Source organism: Pecten maximus, chromosome 10 (assembly GCF_902652985.1).
Source record: "Pecten maximus chromosome 10, xPecMax1.1, whole genome shotgun sequence".
NCBI lineage: Eukaryota > Metazoa > Mollusca > Bivalvia > Pectinida > Pectinidae > Pecten > Pecten maximus.
The window spans coordinates 35885221-35904504 of NC_047024.1; the positions used below are offsets into that span (position 1 = coordinate 35885221).

The 19284-nt window shown below is 34.4% G+C and overlaps 1 protein-coding gene across 10 annotated transcripts; it reads right to left on the minus strand.

The window, feature by feature from the left end:
- Positions 1 to 82: 82 nt before the first annotated feature.
- On the minus strand, positions 83 to 18710 carry LOC117335360 (SPRY domain-containing protein 3-like). 10 transcript variants are annotated; one of them, XM_033895312.1, is made up of 13 exons: positions 18619 to 18710; positions 15461 to 15618; positions 15009 to 15124; positions 14495 to 14582; positions 14001 to 14145; positions 13247 to 13432; positions 12637 to 12786; positions 11905 to 12025; positions 10045 to 10226; positions 8228 to 9235; positions 7764 to 8127; positions 7044 to 7407; positions 83 to 6943 (listed from the first exon to the last, which is right to left on the minus strand). In XM_033895312.1, the coding sequence occupies exons 1-10, from the start codon at positions 18649 to 18651 to the stop codon at positions 9101 to 9103; spliced, it is 1314 nt and encodes a 437-aa protein (XP_033751203.1). In that variant the 5' UTR covers positions 18652 to 18710; the 3' UTR covers positions 83 to 6943; positions 7044 to 7407; positions 7764 to 8127; positions 8228 to 9100. The 10 variants fall into 10 exon arrangements, with proteins under 10 accessions (XP_033751203.1, XP_033751204.1, XP_033751201.1 ...); XM_033895313.1 differs by having other exon boundaries at positions 83 to 6839; positions 6996 to 7407; XM_033895310.1 differs by having other exon boundaries at positions 83 to 6743; positions 6840 to 7407.
- Positions 18711 to 19284: the final 574 nt, after the last annotated feature.

The window sequence follows — 19284 nt, forward strand, 5'->3', positions numbered from 1 at the left end:
GCCTGTAAAAAATGTGGCAATAGGAGGTCAACATCACAGACCACTCTGGTTGACCCAGGATCAAAACATGAAGAACAACAAATCATTATTATATATCAAATTTATTAGATTGCTAGCTTTCAAAGCAACGGGAAATTTGTACTGGTAATGTGTTAATTAATAGTGTGTTATTGGCAACAAAAATAGAAACATTTCAATACAGAATAACCCTTTCAAAGCCTCTTCTAGCTGCTGAACATTCTTTCCTCATTCAAAATATCACACAGGTAATTATAAAACAAATAATATTAACAACAAACATTCATAGAAGTATAACACGGCAAACAGCAAGGTACACAATATACATTTTATATAAGGTATACAAGCTAGAAACTTGTGTGTCATTCACGCATATATACACACGTCATGTGAGGTACACAATATACGTTTGATATCAGTAAGGTATACTAGCTAGAAAACTTGTGTGTCATTTACACCGATATACACTGCGTCATGTGAGATACACAATATAAGTTTTATATAAGGTACACTAGCTAGAAAACGTGTGTGGAATTCACACCGATATACACAGCGTCATGTGAGGAACACAATATAAGTTTTATATAAGTAAGGTATACTAGCAAGAAAACTTGTGTGTCATTCATGCCGATATACACTGCGTTATGTGAGGTACACAATATAAGTTTTATATAAGGTACACTAGCTAGAAAACTTGTGTGTCATTCACGCCGATATACACTGCGTTATGTGAGGTACACAATATAAGTTTTATATAAGGTTCACTAGCTATAAAACTTGTGTGTCATTCACGCTGATATACACTGCGTTATGTGAGGTACACAATATAAATGTTATATAAGGTACACTAGCTAGAAAACTTGTGTGTCATTCACGCTGATATACACAGCGTTATGCAAGGTACACACTTTACTTTTTTGTACAAAGTTCATATACTTGCTAGAAAATTTAACGCCTATGTAATATCATTCTTGCTGATGTATACAGCAACATATGAGACACACAATATATGGTATGTACGCTAGGAAACCCAACATCAATGTAGTGTCATTCATGCTGATATATACATCGCCATTTGAGATACACAATACATGGTATGTACACTAGGAAGCTCAACACCAATGTAGTGTCATTCATGCTGATATATACACCGACATTTGAGACACACAATATATGGTATGTAAGCTAGGAAACTCAACACCAATGTAGTGTCATTCATGCTGATGTAAACATCGCCATTTGAGATACACAATACATGGTATGTACGCTAGGAAGCTCAACACCAATGTAGTGTCATTCATGCTGATGTATACATCGCCATTTGAGATACACAATACATGGTATGTACGCTAGGAAGCTAAACACCAATGTAGTGTCATTCATACTGATATACAGACATGAGGTACACAATATATAGTATATTGGTAAGAAATTTCAATACCAAAGCAACGTAGCATACAGCTGAATATACATAGTGAGATGTAGAACTACCTTATTCTCATATCACTGGATATACGATGACACCAAGACATGAGATTGGGCCGACTTTTAGAGAAAGTGAAGATAACAATGTGAAGTATAATGTAAGAAAGCATATGAAATTGACATACAAAACCTCTTCTAGAGAGTTTGAAAATCACCCAAAAATATTAAATCCTTACAAAATAAAAAGAGAAAAACTTCTGTGAGTTCAGTTTACTCCAAGTGAGTTGAAATACAGCACACATACAAAATGTCCAGTCAATCTCAGAATGTCATCTCCAATCCTAACTGGTAATTAATTTACATTGTATAAACAATGTTATATCACATATATGAAATTATGATCAGATTTATAATTTAGTTTAGAAAAAATTCATTATTGTCCTAGAAATATCTACATGCTTCTACTGGAAGTTGCCGACAGAGTTAGTTTTATTATTTCATTTCCCGGTTGTCTCTGTCAGGACTTCTTGGTTCTTCAGTATGAAATTTTTGAGCATCCCTGCCTTGATTTTGAAGCCACATGGATAATTCCATTTGGTATAGTCAAGGGTAAATTGTTAGATTGCATTATACACTGTATTCAGCAAACAATATGTAAACAGACATGTACAAATTATATACAATATGTTCACAGAGATGGATTTCCTCCTGTTAATATTTGCTTGGTATTTAATTTGGTGCTCATTTATAGATTGAATTCTCATGATTTCAAATAGCCAGTAAGACCATTTTAACGTTACATTTGTGAAATAATTTCCGCATTGCTTATATTTGAATACTTGATTATTTACATGCAACAGAACTATACCATAAAATATAATGTTTTGCGACCAGTTTGTTTGATATAAGTGAGTTGGATGTGTTTTTTCTGTGAATGTCCTTCTAATCTGATGTTGTTTAGCCCTGACTGACTCAAATTGTCAATAGGCATTAAAACAACACAACAAAATTTAATCCCTGTTGATATTACCAACTATACAGTACTTTCTGTTAGCACTCAAACAAATATAAAAAAAAATCAAGTATTAATCACAACTGGTCTATTGTACCAATTCAGTTTACTAGAACATCTATATGTCTGAGATCGATTAATGTCAGTGAAGACAAGACACCCAATAACAAAACCTAATTATGAGAATGAGATGTTACATTATGTCGGACCGATACTGTATCAATCTCAAACACATAAAGCTCACAGATTTTTCCCTCTTATATGTAATTGTGTCAAAATTGCATAAAAACTTTATGAATAACTTTTCATGTTTTTCAATTTGAATGAATTACCTCCCTTTTGGGTAATGTGTCAGGAAGACACCGGGATACAAAATAATTTTGTACCAAGTGTCACATACGCGAGAAATAAATCTCTATGGAAAGTGTTATATAATGTACAAGTAATGACAGTAAGGTATTTTGCCTGCGTAGTAATACCAAGAGGGGGACTTATCACTGTTAATGAAGTCAACAGAGTGGACTTATATTATATCATATGGGTATAATCTTGAACTCAGTGTGATATAATAAAGTTAAGTGTTAGATTATACTACAGTAAAGAAGATTGATTAGAAGATACAAACGTCAGATATACAACTCCTGTTACTAAAGCGACTCTAGAAATATACATCAATACAATAAAATACCAGGTAAACCTCTAACAAAAGCTCTATAACTATACATTAACACAACAAAATTAACATCTATAGCTTGAAGACTTCTATCTAACACAATAAAATTAACATCTATAGCTTGAAGACTTCTATCTAACACAATAAAATTAACATCTATAGCTTGAAGACTTCTATCTAACACAACAAAATTAACATCTATAGCTTGATGACTTCTATCTAACACAATAAAATTAACATCTATAGCTTGATGACTTCTATCTAACACAATAAAATTAACAAACATTAACAATACTTAAGGATTTTATACATCAACCATTTACACAATTATTGAAATAACATTCATGTCCATGCCACTTAAACGGAGTGAACACTACAACATTACATACAACTAATATCACAATGTCGCTACCCAGGATAAATACATAAAACTCCCATACGCATACAATGTTAAATTCAAATTTCAAAGTAATTTCTCAACAATTTTTTCAACAATATGGCCACACATCATAGAAAATGTATATACAACAATATGCTTATATATATAACAGGAATTTACTAATTCAAACCAATCTAGTCTGCAGTACTGCTCTAGTATGCAAAGCAGTAACTTAACTACATCTTAAAATTATTTTAGTGTACAAAATAGTATCTTAGACCCTGTCTGATATGTTCTGAGTGGGGACAGGGGTCACTGTGGACGACTGACCAACGAACATGTTGATTGATAGGATGGAACTTATGGCAGCAGCATACTCAGCATACACTGGATCACCTTGTAGGTGATTTAGCTAAGGTATGGCAATAAGCTGGCACAAGTTCCGACCGTGCCCATATCGAACAAATACAGTAGGCCATTCAAGTCTGAACCTGGGACAGTGTATATTTGTTTGGGTCTAGGTCAATTTACTTCCTTACCTGGCCCACGACCAGATTGAGTTTAATTTCGTGAGTCTGAAACTTTGTCAATATACTTCAATATCATAGATATTACAATGCCACGACCATATACAATGTATTAAGTCTAAACACATCTAATATTATTACATGTATATCATACAGGATTACCGGTAATATGATCTCTGTCCTTACACATTCGATTCATTTTTATTTTTCACTTAGGAAGACTTTATGAAAGTATACATATGTATATAATTATAAAAAAGAATCTTTAAAATTCATTATTTTAAAATAAAATGTTTAATTTTATAATTCTACTGACAACTATTGTTTAACTTCTGGCATGGGATTTGTATTTTACAATGGATATCATGTTTAATATTTTGGTTCAAGATAATTTTACAAAGAAATGGCTATTCTAAAAGATAATACAAAAGATGTATATTTTTATTTCAATTTCAACCAGGAAACATTTAATTGTGTATATTGCCTTTCTGAATCAATTATTATTTGCATAAATGTTTTAAGGAAATGGCACTGCCTTGATCATCTCTTGTTTTACAAATCACCGTCAGACATAAAACATTTTACATCATACCAAAATGACAAGCTTCATTTAATTTCTAAAAAAAAAAAAATTAAATTAGGTGCTTAACAAATCCACAAATATTAACGTCATAACAGGCACTTCAACAGTACAATGTGCTAAAAGGGTAACTTCTTTAGTATTACCGTATTAATCTGCAAATAAGCCAGTCTCCAAATAGGTCTCGGTCCACAAATAAGTCCCTGTCTGCTAATAAGTATTTGTTCAAAAAATTCCCTGTCCACAAAAACTTTACTACAGCTGTACTAAATATTACAATAAGGAGGAGGGTATTTGAGGATAATACGGTATCCAAATGTTGTTCTTCTATCTTAACACTTACGGTAGGTGAACTTTAACAGCTAACAAACAAACATTACATAACTAACAGTACAAAACAATGATTCTGACTTGAAAAGCTGCTAGTACATATAGTGGCACATAGTACAAACTGTGAAAGGTTCACTACAAAGCTTTATTACATACAAAACAGATATGTATATATATTTACCTGAAGATCCCCCCAGGGGTGAAAGCATTCAGCATACATAGCACTATTAGTATTAGCAACAGTGTAGACCCTTTTATACATATAGGCTCCCTTCTCAAGACTAGAAAAAACACCTGAAGGTGACTGCCATCCTGATTCAATACAAAGAGGTCATCATAATGGCGATGATTTACCATAACGGCCATGACTACCTTATCTACATATAGGTGCTTAGATGATTAGTTAGGACCACTCATGATCAACATAAAAATTCTATCATTTTTAACATGCATTCAAACAGCTTTCAAATCTTTTTAATGGTGACAATATTATAATCAATTTTTTCATAATGCTAGATGTCAATTTTGAACTTTTGTTTTTATCACAAAAACTTGTACTTTTAAATTACTTATTCTATTAACTCAAATAAATGCTCTCTTCATAGAGTATTATGATGTAAACTACCTGGTAGTTAATCCCAGGTAAAGTTTGCTGTACACTCTACTTGTACAAAGTTGGTGACATTCATACTTAGCTAGTGTCATTGACACTTTACCTTGTACAAAGTTGGTGACATTCATACTCAGCTAGTGTCATTAACACTCTACCTTGTACAAAGTTGGTGACATTCATACTTAGCTAGTGTCATTAACACTTTACCTTGTACAAAGTTGGTGACATTCATACTCAGCTAGTGTCATTGTCACTTTACTTGTACAAAGTTGGTGACATTCATACTCAGCTAGTGTCATTAACACTCTACCTTGTACAAAGTTGGTGACATTCATACTTAGCTAGTGTCATTGACACTTTACCTTGTACAAAGTTGGTGACATTCATACTTAGCTAGTGTCATTGACACTCTACCTTGTACAAAGTTGGTGACATTCATACTCAGCTAGTGTCATTGACACTCTACCTTGTACAAAGTTGGTGACATTCATACTTAGCTAGTGTCATTAACACTCTACCTTGAACAAAGTTGGTGACATTCATACTCAGCTAGTGTCATTGACACTCTACCTTGTACAAAGTTGGTGACATTCATACTTAGCTAGTGTCATTAACACTCTACCTTGTACAAAGTTGGTGACATTCATACTTAGCTAGTGTCATTGTCATTCTACCTTGTACAAAGTTGGTGACATTCATACTCAGCTAGTGTCATTGACACTCTACCTTGTACAAAGTTGGTGACATTCATACTTAGCTAGTGTCATTGACACTTTACCTTGTACAAAGTTGGTGACATTCATACTCAGCTAGTGTCATTGACACTCTACCTTGTACAAAGTTGGTGACATTCATACTCAGCTATTGTCATTAACACTCTACCTTGTACAAGGTTGGTGACATTCATACTCAGTCAGTGTCATTGACACTTTACCTTGTACAAAGTTGGTGACATTCATACTCAGTGTCATTGACACTCTACCTTGTACAAAGTTGGTGACATTCATACTCAGCTAGTGTCATTGACACTCTACCTTGTACAAAGTTGGTGACATTCATACTCAGTCAGTGTCATTGACACTTTACCTTGTACAAAGTTGGTGACATTCATACTCAGTGTCATTGACACTCTACCTTGTACAAAGTTGGTGACATTCATACTCAGCTAGTGTCATTGACACTCTACCTTGTACAAAGTTGGTGACATTCATACTCAGTGTCATTGTCACTCTACCTTGTACAAAGTTGGTGACATTCATACTCAGTGTCATTGACACTCTACCTTGTACAAAGTTGGTGACATTCATACTTAGCTAGTGTCATTGACACTCTACCTTGTACAAAGTTGGTGACATTCATACTCAGCTAGTGTCATTGACACTTTACCTTGTACAAAGTTGGTGACATTTATAATCAGCTAGTGTCATTGACACTTTACCTTGTACAAAGTTGGTGACATTCATACTCAGTGTCATTGACACTCTACCTTGTACAAAGTTGGTGACATTCATACTCAGCTAGTGTCATTAACACTCTACCTTGTACAAAGTTGGTGACATTCATACTCAGCTAGTGTCATTGACACTCTACCTTGTACAAAGTTGGTGACATTCATACTTAGCTAGTGTCATTGACACTCTACCTTGTACAAAGTTGGTGACATTCATACTCAGCTAGTGTCATTGACACTCTACCTTGTACAAAGTTGGTGACATTCATACTCAGCTAGTGTCATTAACACTCTACCTTGTACAAAGTTGGTGACATTCATACTCAGCTAGTGTCATTAACACTCTACCTTGTACAAAGTTGGTGACATTCATACTCAGCTAGTGTCATTAACACTCTACCTTGTACAAAGTTGGTGACATTTATACTCAGTGTCATTGACACTCTACCTTGTACAAAGTTGGTGACATTCATACTCAGTGTCATTGACACTTTACCTTGTACAAAGTTGGTGACATTTATAATCAGCTAGTGTCATTGACACTTTACCTTGTACAAAGTTGGTGACATTTATACTCAGCTAGTGTCATTGACACTTTACCTTGTACAAAGTTGGTGACATTTATAATCAGCTAGTGTCATTGACACTTTACCTTGTACAAAGTTGGTGACATTTATAATCAGCTAGTGTCATTGACACTTTACCTTGTACAAAGTTGGTGACATTTATAATCAGCTAGTGTCATTGACACTTTACCTTGTACAAAGTTGGTGACATTCATACTTAGCTAGTGTCATTGACACTCTACCTTGTACAAAGTTGGTGACATTCATACTTAGCTATTGTCATTGTCTCTTTACCTTGTACAAAGTTGGTGACATTCATACTCGACTAGTGTCATTGACACTTTACCTTGTACAAAGTTGGTGACATTCATACTCAGCTAGTATCATTGACACTCTACCTTGTACAAAGTTGGTGACATTTATACTCAGCTAGTGTCATTGACACTTTACCTTGTACAAAGTTGGTGACATTCATACTTAGCTAGTGTCATTGACACTCTACCTTGTACAAAGTTGGTGACATTTATACTCAGTTAGTGTCATTAACACTCTACCTTGTACAAAGTTGGTGACATTCATACTCAGTTAGTGTGATTGACACTTTACCTTGTACAAAGTTGGTGACATTCATACTCAGTGTCATTGACACTTTACTTGTACAAAGTTGGTGACATTCATACTCAGCTAGTGTCATTGACACTTTACCTTGTACAAAGTTGGTGACATTCATACTCAGCTAGTGTCATTGATACTCTACCTTGTACAAAGTTGGTGACATTGATACTCAGCTAGTGTCATTGACACTTTACCTTGTACAAAGTTGGTGACATTCATACTTAGCTAGCGTCATTGATACTCTACTTGTACAAAGTTGGTGACATTCATACTCAGCTAGTGTCATTAACACTCTACCTTGTACAAAGTTGGTGACATTCATACTCAGCTATTGTCATTGACACTCTACCTTGTAAAAAGAAGGTGACATTTATCATTCTCAGTGTAACCATCATTGATACTCTACCAAGTTCAAAGAAGCTGGCTGTGCAAATGACAATATGGTACGAAAATATGAATGATACTCAAACAAGGAAATTCACACATGTACCGGTAATACTTAATAACTATAGACAGCAGAATCATTATTTAACATACTTAAACTGACCAATAACACTCTATGTGGCCCCAATATATATTATATACAGCATTTACTATGTGCAGGTCATTGTCCTCTCTATTATGGAGCCCTATACAGGGGCAGAAGAAAATTTTATCACAATAAAACATATAATATTTAAAGCACATTTGATTATCATCCATTTCTCTGACTCCTTTAGTAGTGCGACACTGAAAACCTGTTAAGGGTTCTTTGTCCGTGTGTAGCATGATTGTGATTGTTGATCCCTGGTAAGGATGATTAGGGCTTTGAGTCACAGAATACTGTCAGACACGTTTGTGTTAAATCATCCTAGGGCCATAAGTTACTGGTAGCTCCAATAACTGGCCCAGATCCAGGCCAAATGTCCATCATCAACCAGTGAGTGGTCTGAGGTCGATCTTCACCTTTTCACAACTACTCAACATACCCACAGTAGGGAAGAAACCTCCTTTTGGTATAGGAACCTGTTTTTTCCCAATCATTTTTCCATTTCTTGTAAAAAATATCTGGAAAAAAAATTTTGAGTTTTAGAATTCAAATGATCAATATTTACAAAATTTCATTTTAATTATTGTTGTTGTTGATGTACATGATAAAATACTACAGAGACTTAAGTACTTAACAGGATATCACAGAGGGGTCTTGGAACCCACCAGCGCATGACCTTAATTGGTTCTATGTGAGTTTGACCTTTTCACTGATTTTCCTGTATTAATAAGACTTTTAATCATCTGAATCTCATGATGGAAGGGTAATAAAAAATATATAAAACATAGATAGCAGTCTAGAAGAATTGAAGTGTTGGTATGGATGACTGATAGTTCAATAAGGATGACATATGATTCATACTATGTTGACTGGAATGACAAATATAACCGGATCAGAACACATGACTGAGAGATAGCTACAGATGACCAGTTTATGATCACTTATAAAGAATGACCAATCTAGATTCTAATCTGAAGAGCAGACCACTGACCACTGTATATAGTGTATAAGTTAGTCCTGGCATTGCTACTCTCCAGAAGCCTGACAAGTCCTGTACAAAATTAATACTCTCCAGAAACCCGACAAGTCCTGTACAAAATTAATACTAAGTCCAGTAAGCGAAAATACAAACAAGATTGCTAAAACAAAATGGATAATTGTAATTGCCTTTTGGTACTGTAAGAAATTAACTGATTGTCAAGCACTTGCTACAGTTTACAGACAAATCATAAAATCCTCTGTGAATAATATGATTTTAAACCTTTTAAATAGAGAACTTCTTTCTAATCCTTAATTTAGATCATGTTATATTACCATGGATACCTACCCATACTTTGGTACCATTTTGGTCTAAAAATCGTCCACCTGGTATGATGTCATCTTCGTCAGAATCATCACTGAAGTCGTCGATCATATCATTATGAACATCTGGGTCATCAGGAGAAAGGTCACTGTCTGTTTCTCCGTCGTAGTCCGGAGGGAACAGGATACCACAGCCCATTATATCACCTATCAAACAAAGATATAACACTTACATATGACATTTTTGGAAATTTCTTGTCAATTTTCACTGATGTTATATTGAAATGAATTTTCAAGTGCAAAATATGTATCATCTGAACACTTCCTAGACTATAACTTAACAAAACTTCTAATTAATATTCAAACAGTACTTTAACACATGCTACTGTAAAGGTGAAAAATTATGCAAGGGGGAAATTTACATATACACTAAATATGCAAATGTGCAAAAAAAAAAAACAATTGTGGAAATAACCCCAACAAACATAACATTGAAAATTAAACAAGAGGCCCATGGGCCTTAACAGTCCCCTGAGTTTTGATATATTTTGGCAGATTTGATTCCTGTGACCTTGAATTTGAGGTTCATATCATTCACATCAGCATGCTTAAGCAGCCAATATCAGATCCCTGGGCCTCTTTCTTTTTAAAAGTGATACAGTGGAACCTCTATAAACCGAACATGCATGGGACATTGATATTTGTTCAGTTTACAGAGGGTTCAGTTTTGAGAAGTTGATCGAAATGACCGGTCAAATTCCGGATATAATTAGTCGGACGATGTTTTATTAGAATGTACCCGATTAAAACCCGGTACCTATGTACGTAGACAATTTCGATTGTCTGAATAATATAAATATAGTGAAAGTTAATCAATGTATATATTGCAGATTATATAAGAAAGGCAAATGACTATAACTGTAGTTTTAAACAGTATTTGTACATGTACAACTGCACTTTGTTTTGTTTCAATATTAATTACAATTGATCAGTTGATACTGGTCGTATTTCTGACATCGGTATTGTCTTAAAACAACATCATGGGCTTCATTTACGACCATGCAAAAACAACCCCCTTTGAGCCTCATTTAAATTAGATGCGAAACTCAGGCTTCTAGCTCTACTTAATACCTGCATTGAGAAGATAAACAAAACGCTGCGCTTCAATGAAGTGTGGCGTTGTTTCGTAATTGTCGTGTTGACTATACACTAGGCCTACCGTCATAATGCCCCCTTGGGATATATATTGGATATCGGTACAAATCACGTACAGGTATACATAGGTCCCGAGACAATTAGGCTTCACACAATACCCATCACAGGTGTTGTTTCACGGTTGGCTGGCCTGACCTCATGTCATAATCACTCAGGTAAGGCCGGTTTTCATAAGCAATTTTTGGTATATTTTAACAGGAACCGGACACAAAATCGGTCCGGTGTTCCGAATTCAGAGGGATCGGTATTTAAAAGTTTTTTAATACTATAATAAAGAAGGACCAATTCCGTACAATGACAATTCGTTCGGTAATCAGAGGTGTTCCGTTTTTAGAAGGTTTGGTTTTCGGAAGTTGCACTGTATAAAGATTTTATTTAGCATATCTGACTCCTGTGACCTTGAATGCATGTCACGATCACTCATTTGAACAATTCCGATAGCCCTTTATCCCAGCATGCTATAGACCCAATATCAGGTCTCTAGGCCTCTTGATTATTGAGAAGAAGTCTAAAAAGGTCAACTGTTATGAACAGATGGCATACGATTGACAAATGGCTATAAGACTTTGTCTCAGGTGACTTAAAAATAAAACCCCAGCAGAATAACCATGTCTACAGTAATTCCATATATTTACTTATCGTCAAATTCCTACAACAACCAAGGCCCTACCTTTATGACATCTTGGTCCAAATGGATCTCCAACTCCAGAGCCGACAAATATTTTACCATCATCAGCGTGGTAGGCTATGGATCCTTTGTTCCATCCAGGGTGTCGGTGGTGGGGATAATTCTACAAACAACAGTTTTAAATAAGTGGCAACACAATAGATAAAAGAGATTTAAGTACATGTATTACCAGCTCCTCATACTTTCCATTCAAAAAGCAGTTAATTTCAACTCTATCTTATTTCTGTAATGGTCGTTCTATATGCTTCCCTGTGTTATGAATAACGTACAGGGTTCATTTTGCAAAATTTGTAAATGCTATAGTTTCTAGCCAGAAAAAATCAATTAATTCTACAATGTTTTTAGCCTGTAAACTTTGTAGATTCTATACATCCAAGCATTCAAGCCTTGTCAATTTGTGAATTAATCAAATCATGATTAATAGCTATTGATCAAGGTTTGAGTAAATTCTAAGAATGAAGTGTCAAATTTGATTGCTTAAATAAATGAGGAATCTCTGTGATTTCTAAATCAGATTGAAATTTTAAGAAATTGTCATCTAGTAAATGTCTTTTACACCATTTTAGATTTCTCAATGTCCAAAGAATAAACCCCTATCCTAGTAAGGATATTGACTGAAATATCTATGACCTCTGATTGTGACTGAAGACTAGCAAATGACCTACACAGAACTCCATATACCCCAAAACTGTCAGTTACACAGGGTGTACTTACTCTCCTGGCAACACCTATGGCAATGTAGCAGTTTTCACCAGGATCCATTATTTCAATTTCAAAATAATGGTATGTTGTGTCAAGGGGCCATCTGGCTTGAGCTAGACCAACATCATGTATACTTTTCCCTCGTCCCATGTACTCCAAGGTCTGAAATAATCATCGCAACAAACACAGACTCACAATATACTGCAGATTAACAGAATTTTACATTTCACTGAAAATTAAATTAAAATGTATACACAACAACGGGTAGTTACACTTGATTGAATCTAAGAATAGGCAGTTGTGTATTTTTAATACCAAAAGTTACATACTTTATGCTACTTTATGCTATTACCCCCTCAAAGAGCTATTACCCCCTCAAATGTTAAGGTTCTAATTTCATCTTTTAACTTAAAAGTGGATAAATTATCGCATCCAAATTCTATAGTGTTCCATCTCTATACTTTAAATGTAACCTACTTATAAGCAATGTATATGCTGTCGGCATAGTAACATTATTGGAGCTGTAACAAACTTGTCAAAGAGTTCAAGGTCAACATGCCACAGGTAATACTTCTCCCAGACAAAGTCATGTGAGGGTTACCAATGATTCCTTAATACTTACTGTGCCATTTAGTCTGACATCATGGAGACGAGACCAGTCCTCTTCCCCATTGTCAACAGCCATAAGGACCAGATCTTCGTACAGCCACTCGGCTTCCAGGTTCAGACGGACCTCTTCCCCTGAGGAATGCATTCCTACAGCAGGATACAACCCCCGGGCTGGGGCCTGCATCATCATCATGCCAACCTGTATGAAACATCCATTAAAATATTGTAAGTTAACTTTAATATGTTATTTCTGATCAACCACTTGATGGTGGGTTATTTTTACAAAGAGAAAAAGAATCATTCCTCAGTTTATCAGATATAGAGCTATTGGATACTTTTAATTTTAACCAATATTATTTTATAACTTAATTTCCATTTTATAACTCAACTACAGCACATACTAATTAAAAGAAATAGTTAAAAACTATTGAAAGGCAAATAATAGAAAATCAATGGGTTTGCTGTTAAATCTATAATACAGCAAGTCTGATTGCTAGTACTCAATTATTAACTGTGTAAAAATCAAACACATCTGTGAGTCACAGTGACACCAAGCATACAGTTACCACTACTGTGCTATTTGAACCTCAGTGTAAATTTGAAAAGGAATGACTTTCAAATTATTATTGTGGAAAATATAACAGGAAACCTAAGTTTGTAGGTCATCATGAAATCTGAAATTCATTCATGCTGGCTCTATCTATTGTGATGCTAAAAGCAGGTAGCACTCTTATGAAGAAGGGAGACAATCCCTGAACTTGACCAACCTCCTTCCCATTGTGTGTGAAGAAGACCTTTACAGACTGCCCTGGCCCCTCCTCTGGAGCTGAGAATTTGATTCCACATCCTATCCTGTCCCCAGTCTGACTCTTGGTGCCAAAAGGTTTGCCAAAACCATTAGCTTTGTAAAGCCTGCAGTCACAATCAGGATAAGTTCATATAGTTCATAGTGTATCAAATTTAGGTTATCAAAGATATTCTGCTATTTTCTTATCAGAAATATTAAGATACAATCTCTATTGATCAAAACCTCATTTCATATTTAATAAACAGTTATTTCATGATGATTAACAATCAACAAGTTCCTGAGCACCATATATCTGTGAGTTAACCTGTTTATATAGTTTAGCAAAGTTAAAATAGATGTGGATTCTGTATGTCAAGCAGAAGTTGATCAAACTCAAAGTGGTTGTCCAGTTGCATTATCAAACGCCATGGGAAATAGATAACAGAACAGACACTTTGGATAATTTCTACATACTTCCCGTCATCAGCATGGAACCCTACAGAAAATGCTCTCCATCCAGGCTGGGCATCTAATGGGTATCTCTGAGGTACCAGACCCACGCCTAAAATCAAAATTAGTATAATAATATAACTCATTCTAACAACTCTACTACAACTTCATAAACAACTAAATAAGTAAATCTAAGTGATCAGCTATGTAAAGTGTCATGTACAAAAGTTTTGTCACATGCCAAAGAGTATAAATTCTTGTCTCAATACTATGATTTTCTTCAGTCAATCATATATCATTTCCTTTACAAGCATGGATTTTTGCATAAACTAAGTAAATACCTACTTAGTGCATAGAAACCAAGGAAGGACAACATTAGCCTAAACCTATAGCTTAAACAAGTGATAAATTTTAATTGATAATTCAATAAATGAAATAGATTTACCTTTGGTTTCACAAAACTAGTATCTTATCCAAGTGATAGATTTACCTCTGGTTCCATAAAACTAGTATATTATCTAACAAGTAATAAATTTACCTATGGTCCCACGACTGCCAATGTCAAGAATTTCCACCTCAAAGTAGTAATCTTCTGGTGTGAGAGGTTCCCCAGCTACGTACAAGCCAACACTGAATCTGTCATTAGGGGAATAGCTGAAATTACAAAATAATGATTATGGTTGAAAATTAATAGTAAATTAATAGTATCAGGTAATCAACTCTAAAGCGACATTATGAAGCACGGCTAGTGAATAGATTTCAGCTATTTTTTGTAAACTATTTGGAAATTTTCAAATGTCAACAACCAGAGAACAGATGCCTTGAAGAGCCTATACAATGTATCTTCAGCACTCAATCCATTTATACAAAAAGCTTCTAAATCTCATATGACACATTCTGGTAACTGTAAAATGTGTGGTTTTTTAGGCTGAACATTTGAATTGTAACATAATTGTGGATGACACCGGGATATGTATAGGTCCATACTACCTGAGAATATCTCCATCAACACTGATGTTGGCATATCTTGGTTGTCCTGCTTCTACGTCAGCATCTCGCACCTGACCTGCATCCTGGTGAATTCTCTGGTGATGTCTAAATACATGCATGAATTGATTTGGATATCGTATTTCCATGGCCACTAAGTTCTGTTGAAAAAAAGAAGAGAAAGAACTGTACAAAAAAAGGTACAATCAGACAAGACTTAAACATGAGATATCCTAACTCTAGACAGACACTCCTATTAATTGAGATTATTTTACGTCAGTAAACAGATCAGTATATTCCTGCTACTCTACCAATTCATCAACGGCAAATAACAGGGCTTTTTCTCATTGGTTTGGAAGGGTCCTTTTTGTCTCATTTTGGGAAAAATTTTGGTGAATTGGGAAAGACATTTTCAGGAGTAAACTGCATATTTTTGGAAATTTGGCTTTAAAATGAAATAATTCCGATTGAGAATGGGGCCCATTAACAGCCCAAGAAAGCCCTCAGAAAAAGCCCTGAATAACTTAAGACTACTCCGGTTCAAATAGAGCAATGGTCAGTTTAGTCAAGCAATGATCAGATTCATATATTTGTACAAAGGAAAACCGTTTACAGATCAATATTTAACATAAAGGCTATGCATACTGACATGAAGGTTCAAAAATTACTTTCCATCTATAATATGTTATCAAATAACAGTCATTCAAATCTTCATTATTACAATACCTTGAAATAATATCATTTGACTGTCAATTAAATATTCAATTACATTAAAAGTTCATTATAAAAATTCAAATTGATTGAGAAGAATCAATGACCGAAATCTTTATAACAAATCAATTTTCAATATAATTAGGATCATGAATGCTTAAAGATATAGACAGGTAAAAGTTGCAACAATATATATATATAAAACACAAATTATATAATATAAGATATCACTTTACAACAGCCACAATTAAAACATTGTAGCAGAACTGATAGTTGGCTAGCAACTTATGTCAATTTGACCCAGTTTTGTTAAAGTTTTCTAAATGAACAAGTTACCGTTTTCATTTTGCTAGAGCAGGGCATCCAGTTGACCCTTGACTTTTAGCAATTTCAGAAGTCAAATCACCTATTTCTCAGAAATCTGAAGGGTCAAAACATATGTCAAATAGACATGTCCCTTCAAACCCAAGAGTCAGATCTCAATTTGGGGAGTCAAAAACATACTCTCAAGGGTCTACTGGATGCCTTGTAGAGAAATATAAATAATCATATAATGGTGATGGTTTGAAATTTGTATGATTATATTACAAGCCTGTGATATTTAGACAGAAATAGAATATCATAAATATACTTGCATAGAAAGAATTGGCACATTTAATACAGTAGTTATAATATCATTAAGACTCCTTAGTCTTATTCTTTTCTAGTACATAATAATCATTACTTTTCTTATTAACTTATTGATATAGTTATGTTTAAGACATTTTTATCTATATTCTTTTTAAACCTGATGCAGATATATGCTTGTTATTAAGATTTTTTTTACAAACATTGTTAATTTAACTTATCATGGATTCTCTATTAGGGTTACCTTATACAGCATCAGCATCAAACATCAATGCATTCAGCTTTGTGTTTTCATAATTATATGAAAATAATATGTTTACTTGTTAGCTTCATTTCTCATTTGGGAGCACAAACGTAGATATATACATGTACATGTACAAGCCACATCGAACAAATCATTTTGTTTCAATATGCCAAGTAGTTAAAGTTCAAGTAAATGATATCTAACTTCAATATTTAAAACATGAATACACAAGCTCATTTCATGAACTTAAATAAAACATACATAAAACAGGGTTAGATTAATATTATAACAAGATGTGTTCATGCTATATATCACACCTATTGAAATATTATTTTCTTATAAAAACCTCCCAATTTGAGTCAAAATCCTAGAAGACAAATTTCAGGGCCCTATTAGTTTACTTTGTCAATTTTGTCAGTACTACTTTTATTGCAGAATTGCCAAACCAGGGGACGAAAGTTAGGTCAGGTATTGTCCAATTTGTTTCAATACATCAATCTGTCTAGATGCCTTATTACAAAATATTTGTGACATGTTCAGAAAAAAAAAGAAAACAGTCAATTTCGACTCCAAGAAGTTGTACAATGTCAAAAACTAATTTCTATTCAAAAGTCTGTTTATGTCAAACCACTTGATTAAATCTGAGCTTTCCCTTTCTATAACATGAATTGATAATATAAGGTATATTCATTATTGACGTCAGCATAATTAAGTAATGTTGCATTAGTTTTGCTGTATACAATGTTATTTATGAACACATTAAGATGTAGGGGTCCTTGGATGGAACCTTGAGGTACTCTCTTTACAGTATTTTCATATGTACTGGAAACATTTTCTATTTTCATGCAATGTTTCCTGTTCGATAAATAGCCAGTAGCTATATATAAAGTGAGCTTTACAGCATGTTCAGAAATACATTAACATATGCTCAAAAACTAACCTGTCAGAAAAATAAAGATCAGTTGAAAAGGTTCAAGGACTTTAAGTAATATAGAAGCTTGGTTTTATGTTTTGACTCCTCGAAAGGAGGTTTGACTCTTGGTTTAATTAGGACATAAAAAATGGTAATTGGATTCAAATGGTCAACTGAACTGGAAAGTGGAAACCCTGACAAAAATGCAATCGATATTTAGTGGACATATCAGTTTTATCAAAGGGGTCACAAGGGTTCGTATATGTGCGACCAGAGACGTATATATCATATCATTTGTAACGAACGTATACACCTGGTGCATTATCTACATGTACTACAGTACTACATACCATGTATGTATGGCTGATTAATATGGAGGAATAAACTATCTACCTCATGTGAATATATGTTACTCCGTGCCAGCATTTTTTGTGTAACAATTTCATAATATCCAGCTACGTTACTTCCTTTTGCAAACAAAAATAACAACAACGTAATGTTGTCATTTCCATGAGGGGCCCAGTAAGGGAAGCCTCTGAATGCAACAGCTGTTACAAAACGCGTTTGTTGTCAACCGATTGCTATGAGTAGTGACCTTAAATAAAAATAAACGAAGTTTGTTGTCAGAACGTCAAGTCCGTTAGACTGATAAGGCAATTCACTTACCTGTAACGAAGACACCACATCTTTCTCGTTCATCTCTCGTCAACGCATCGTGTTTTGTTCGTCATTTCGCCGACAGGTGGCGCTGCTTTTTGTCTACGACAACGACAACCTTCAGATACAAGCTTAGGTTAACGATCCAATCAAGCGTTTATGTCACTTTCAAAATATCGGTCAGATCAAGGTTAAGAAACTGTTTTATAACAGCAAAGACGCTTGATTTTTTTCAGCGGGAAAACATGAAGTTCACTGTGACAGACAATAATGTGGTTAAATTAGGCTACCAGTCTGATTAAAATCAGAGCCATTAGGGTCTAGGGTTTTACCAATTTGATTCAGATATCTGTATAACATATCTAAGTCCGTGAACATATCTCTTATATCTAGATACAGATATCTGAATTAAATGTGTAAAACCCCCCAAAAAGCTTTCCATACGTGTCGCTTGTTTAATAATAAATCAAACTTTATTCATTTTACAACAATTGTGAAACAAGTTATACAGATGCAGTTCACGTAATCACCCGGTTGTGTTTTGAGTAGAAAGGCGGTCATTTTTTACCGCCTCGTCGGTAACTTTGCTATATTACTGAGTCAGCTTTACCTGTGTAAAAAAGAATGACTTCAATAAACCAGGGACGTACATCTATGTTCAAGTTCAAGTTCTTT

Excerpts from the sequence above, each read along its gene's own strand:
- LOC117335360 (XM_033895308.1), bottom strand. The coding sequence starts at position 18,651 with ATGAACGAGAAAGATGTGGTGTCTTCGTTACAG. Across the intron at positions 14,583-15,008 it reads TGGCAGTCGTGGGACCATAG|GCGTGGGTCTGGTACCTCAG; the intron begins GTAAATTTATTA and ends TTTTGATTTTAG. Across the intron at positions 10,227-11,904 it reads TGGACCAAGATGTCATAAAG|GTGATATAATGGGCTGTGGT; the intron begins GTAGGGCCTTGG and ends TTTGTTTGATAG.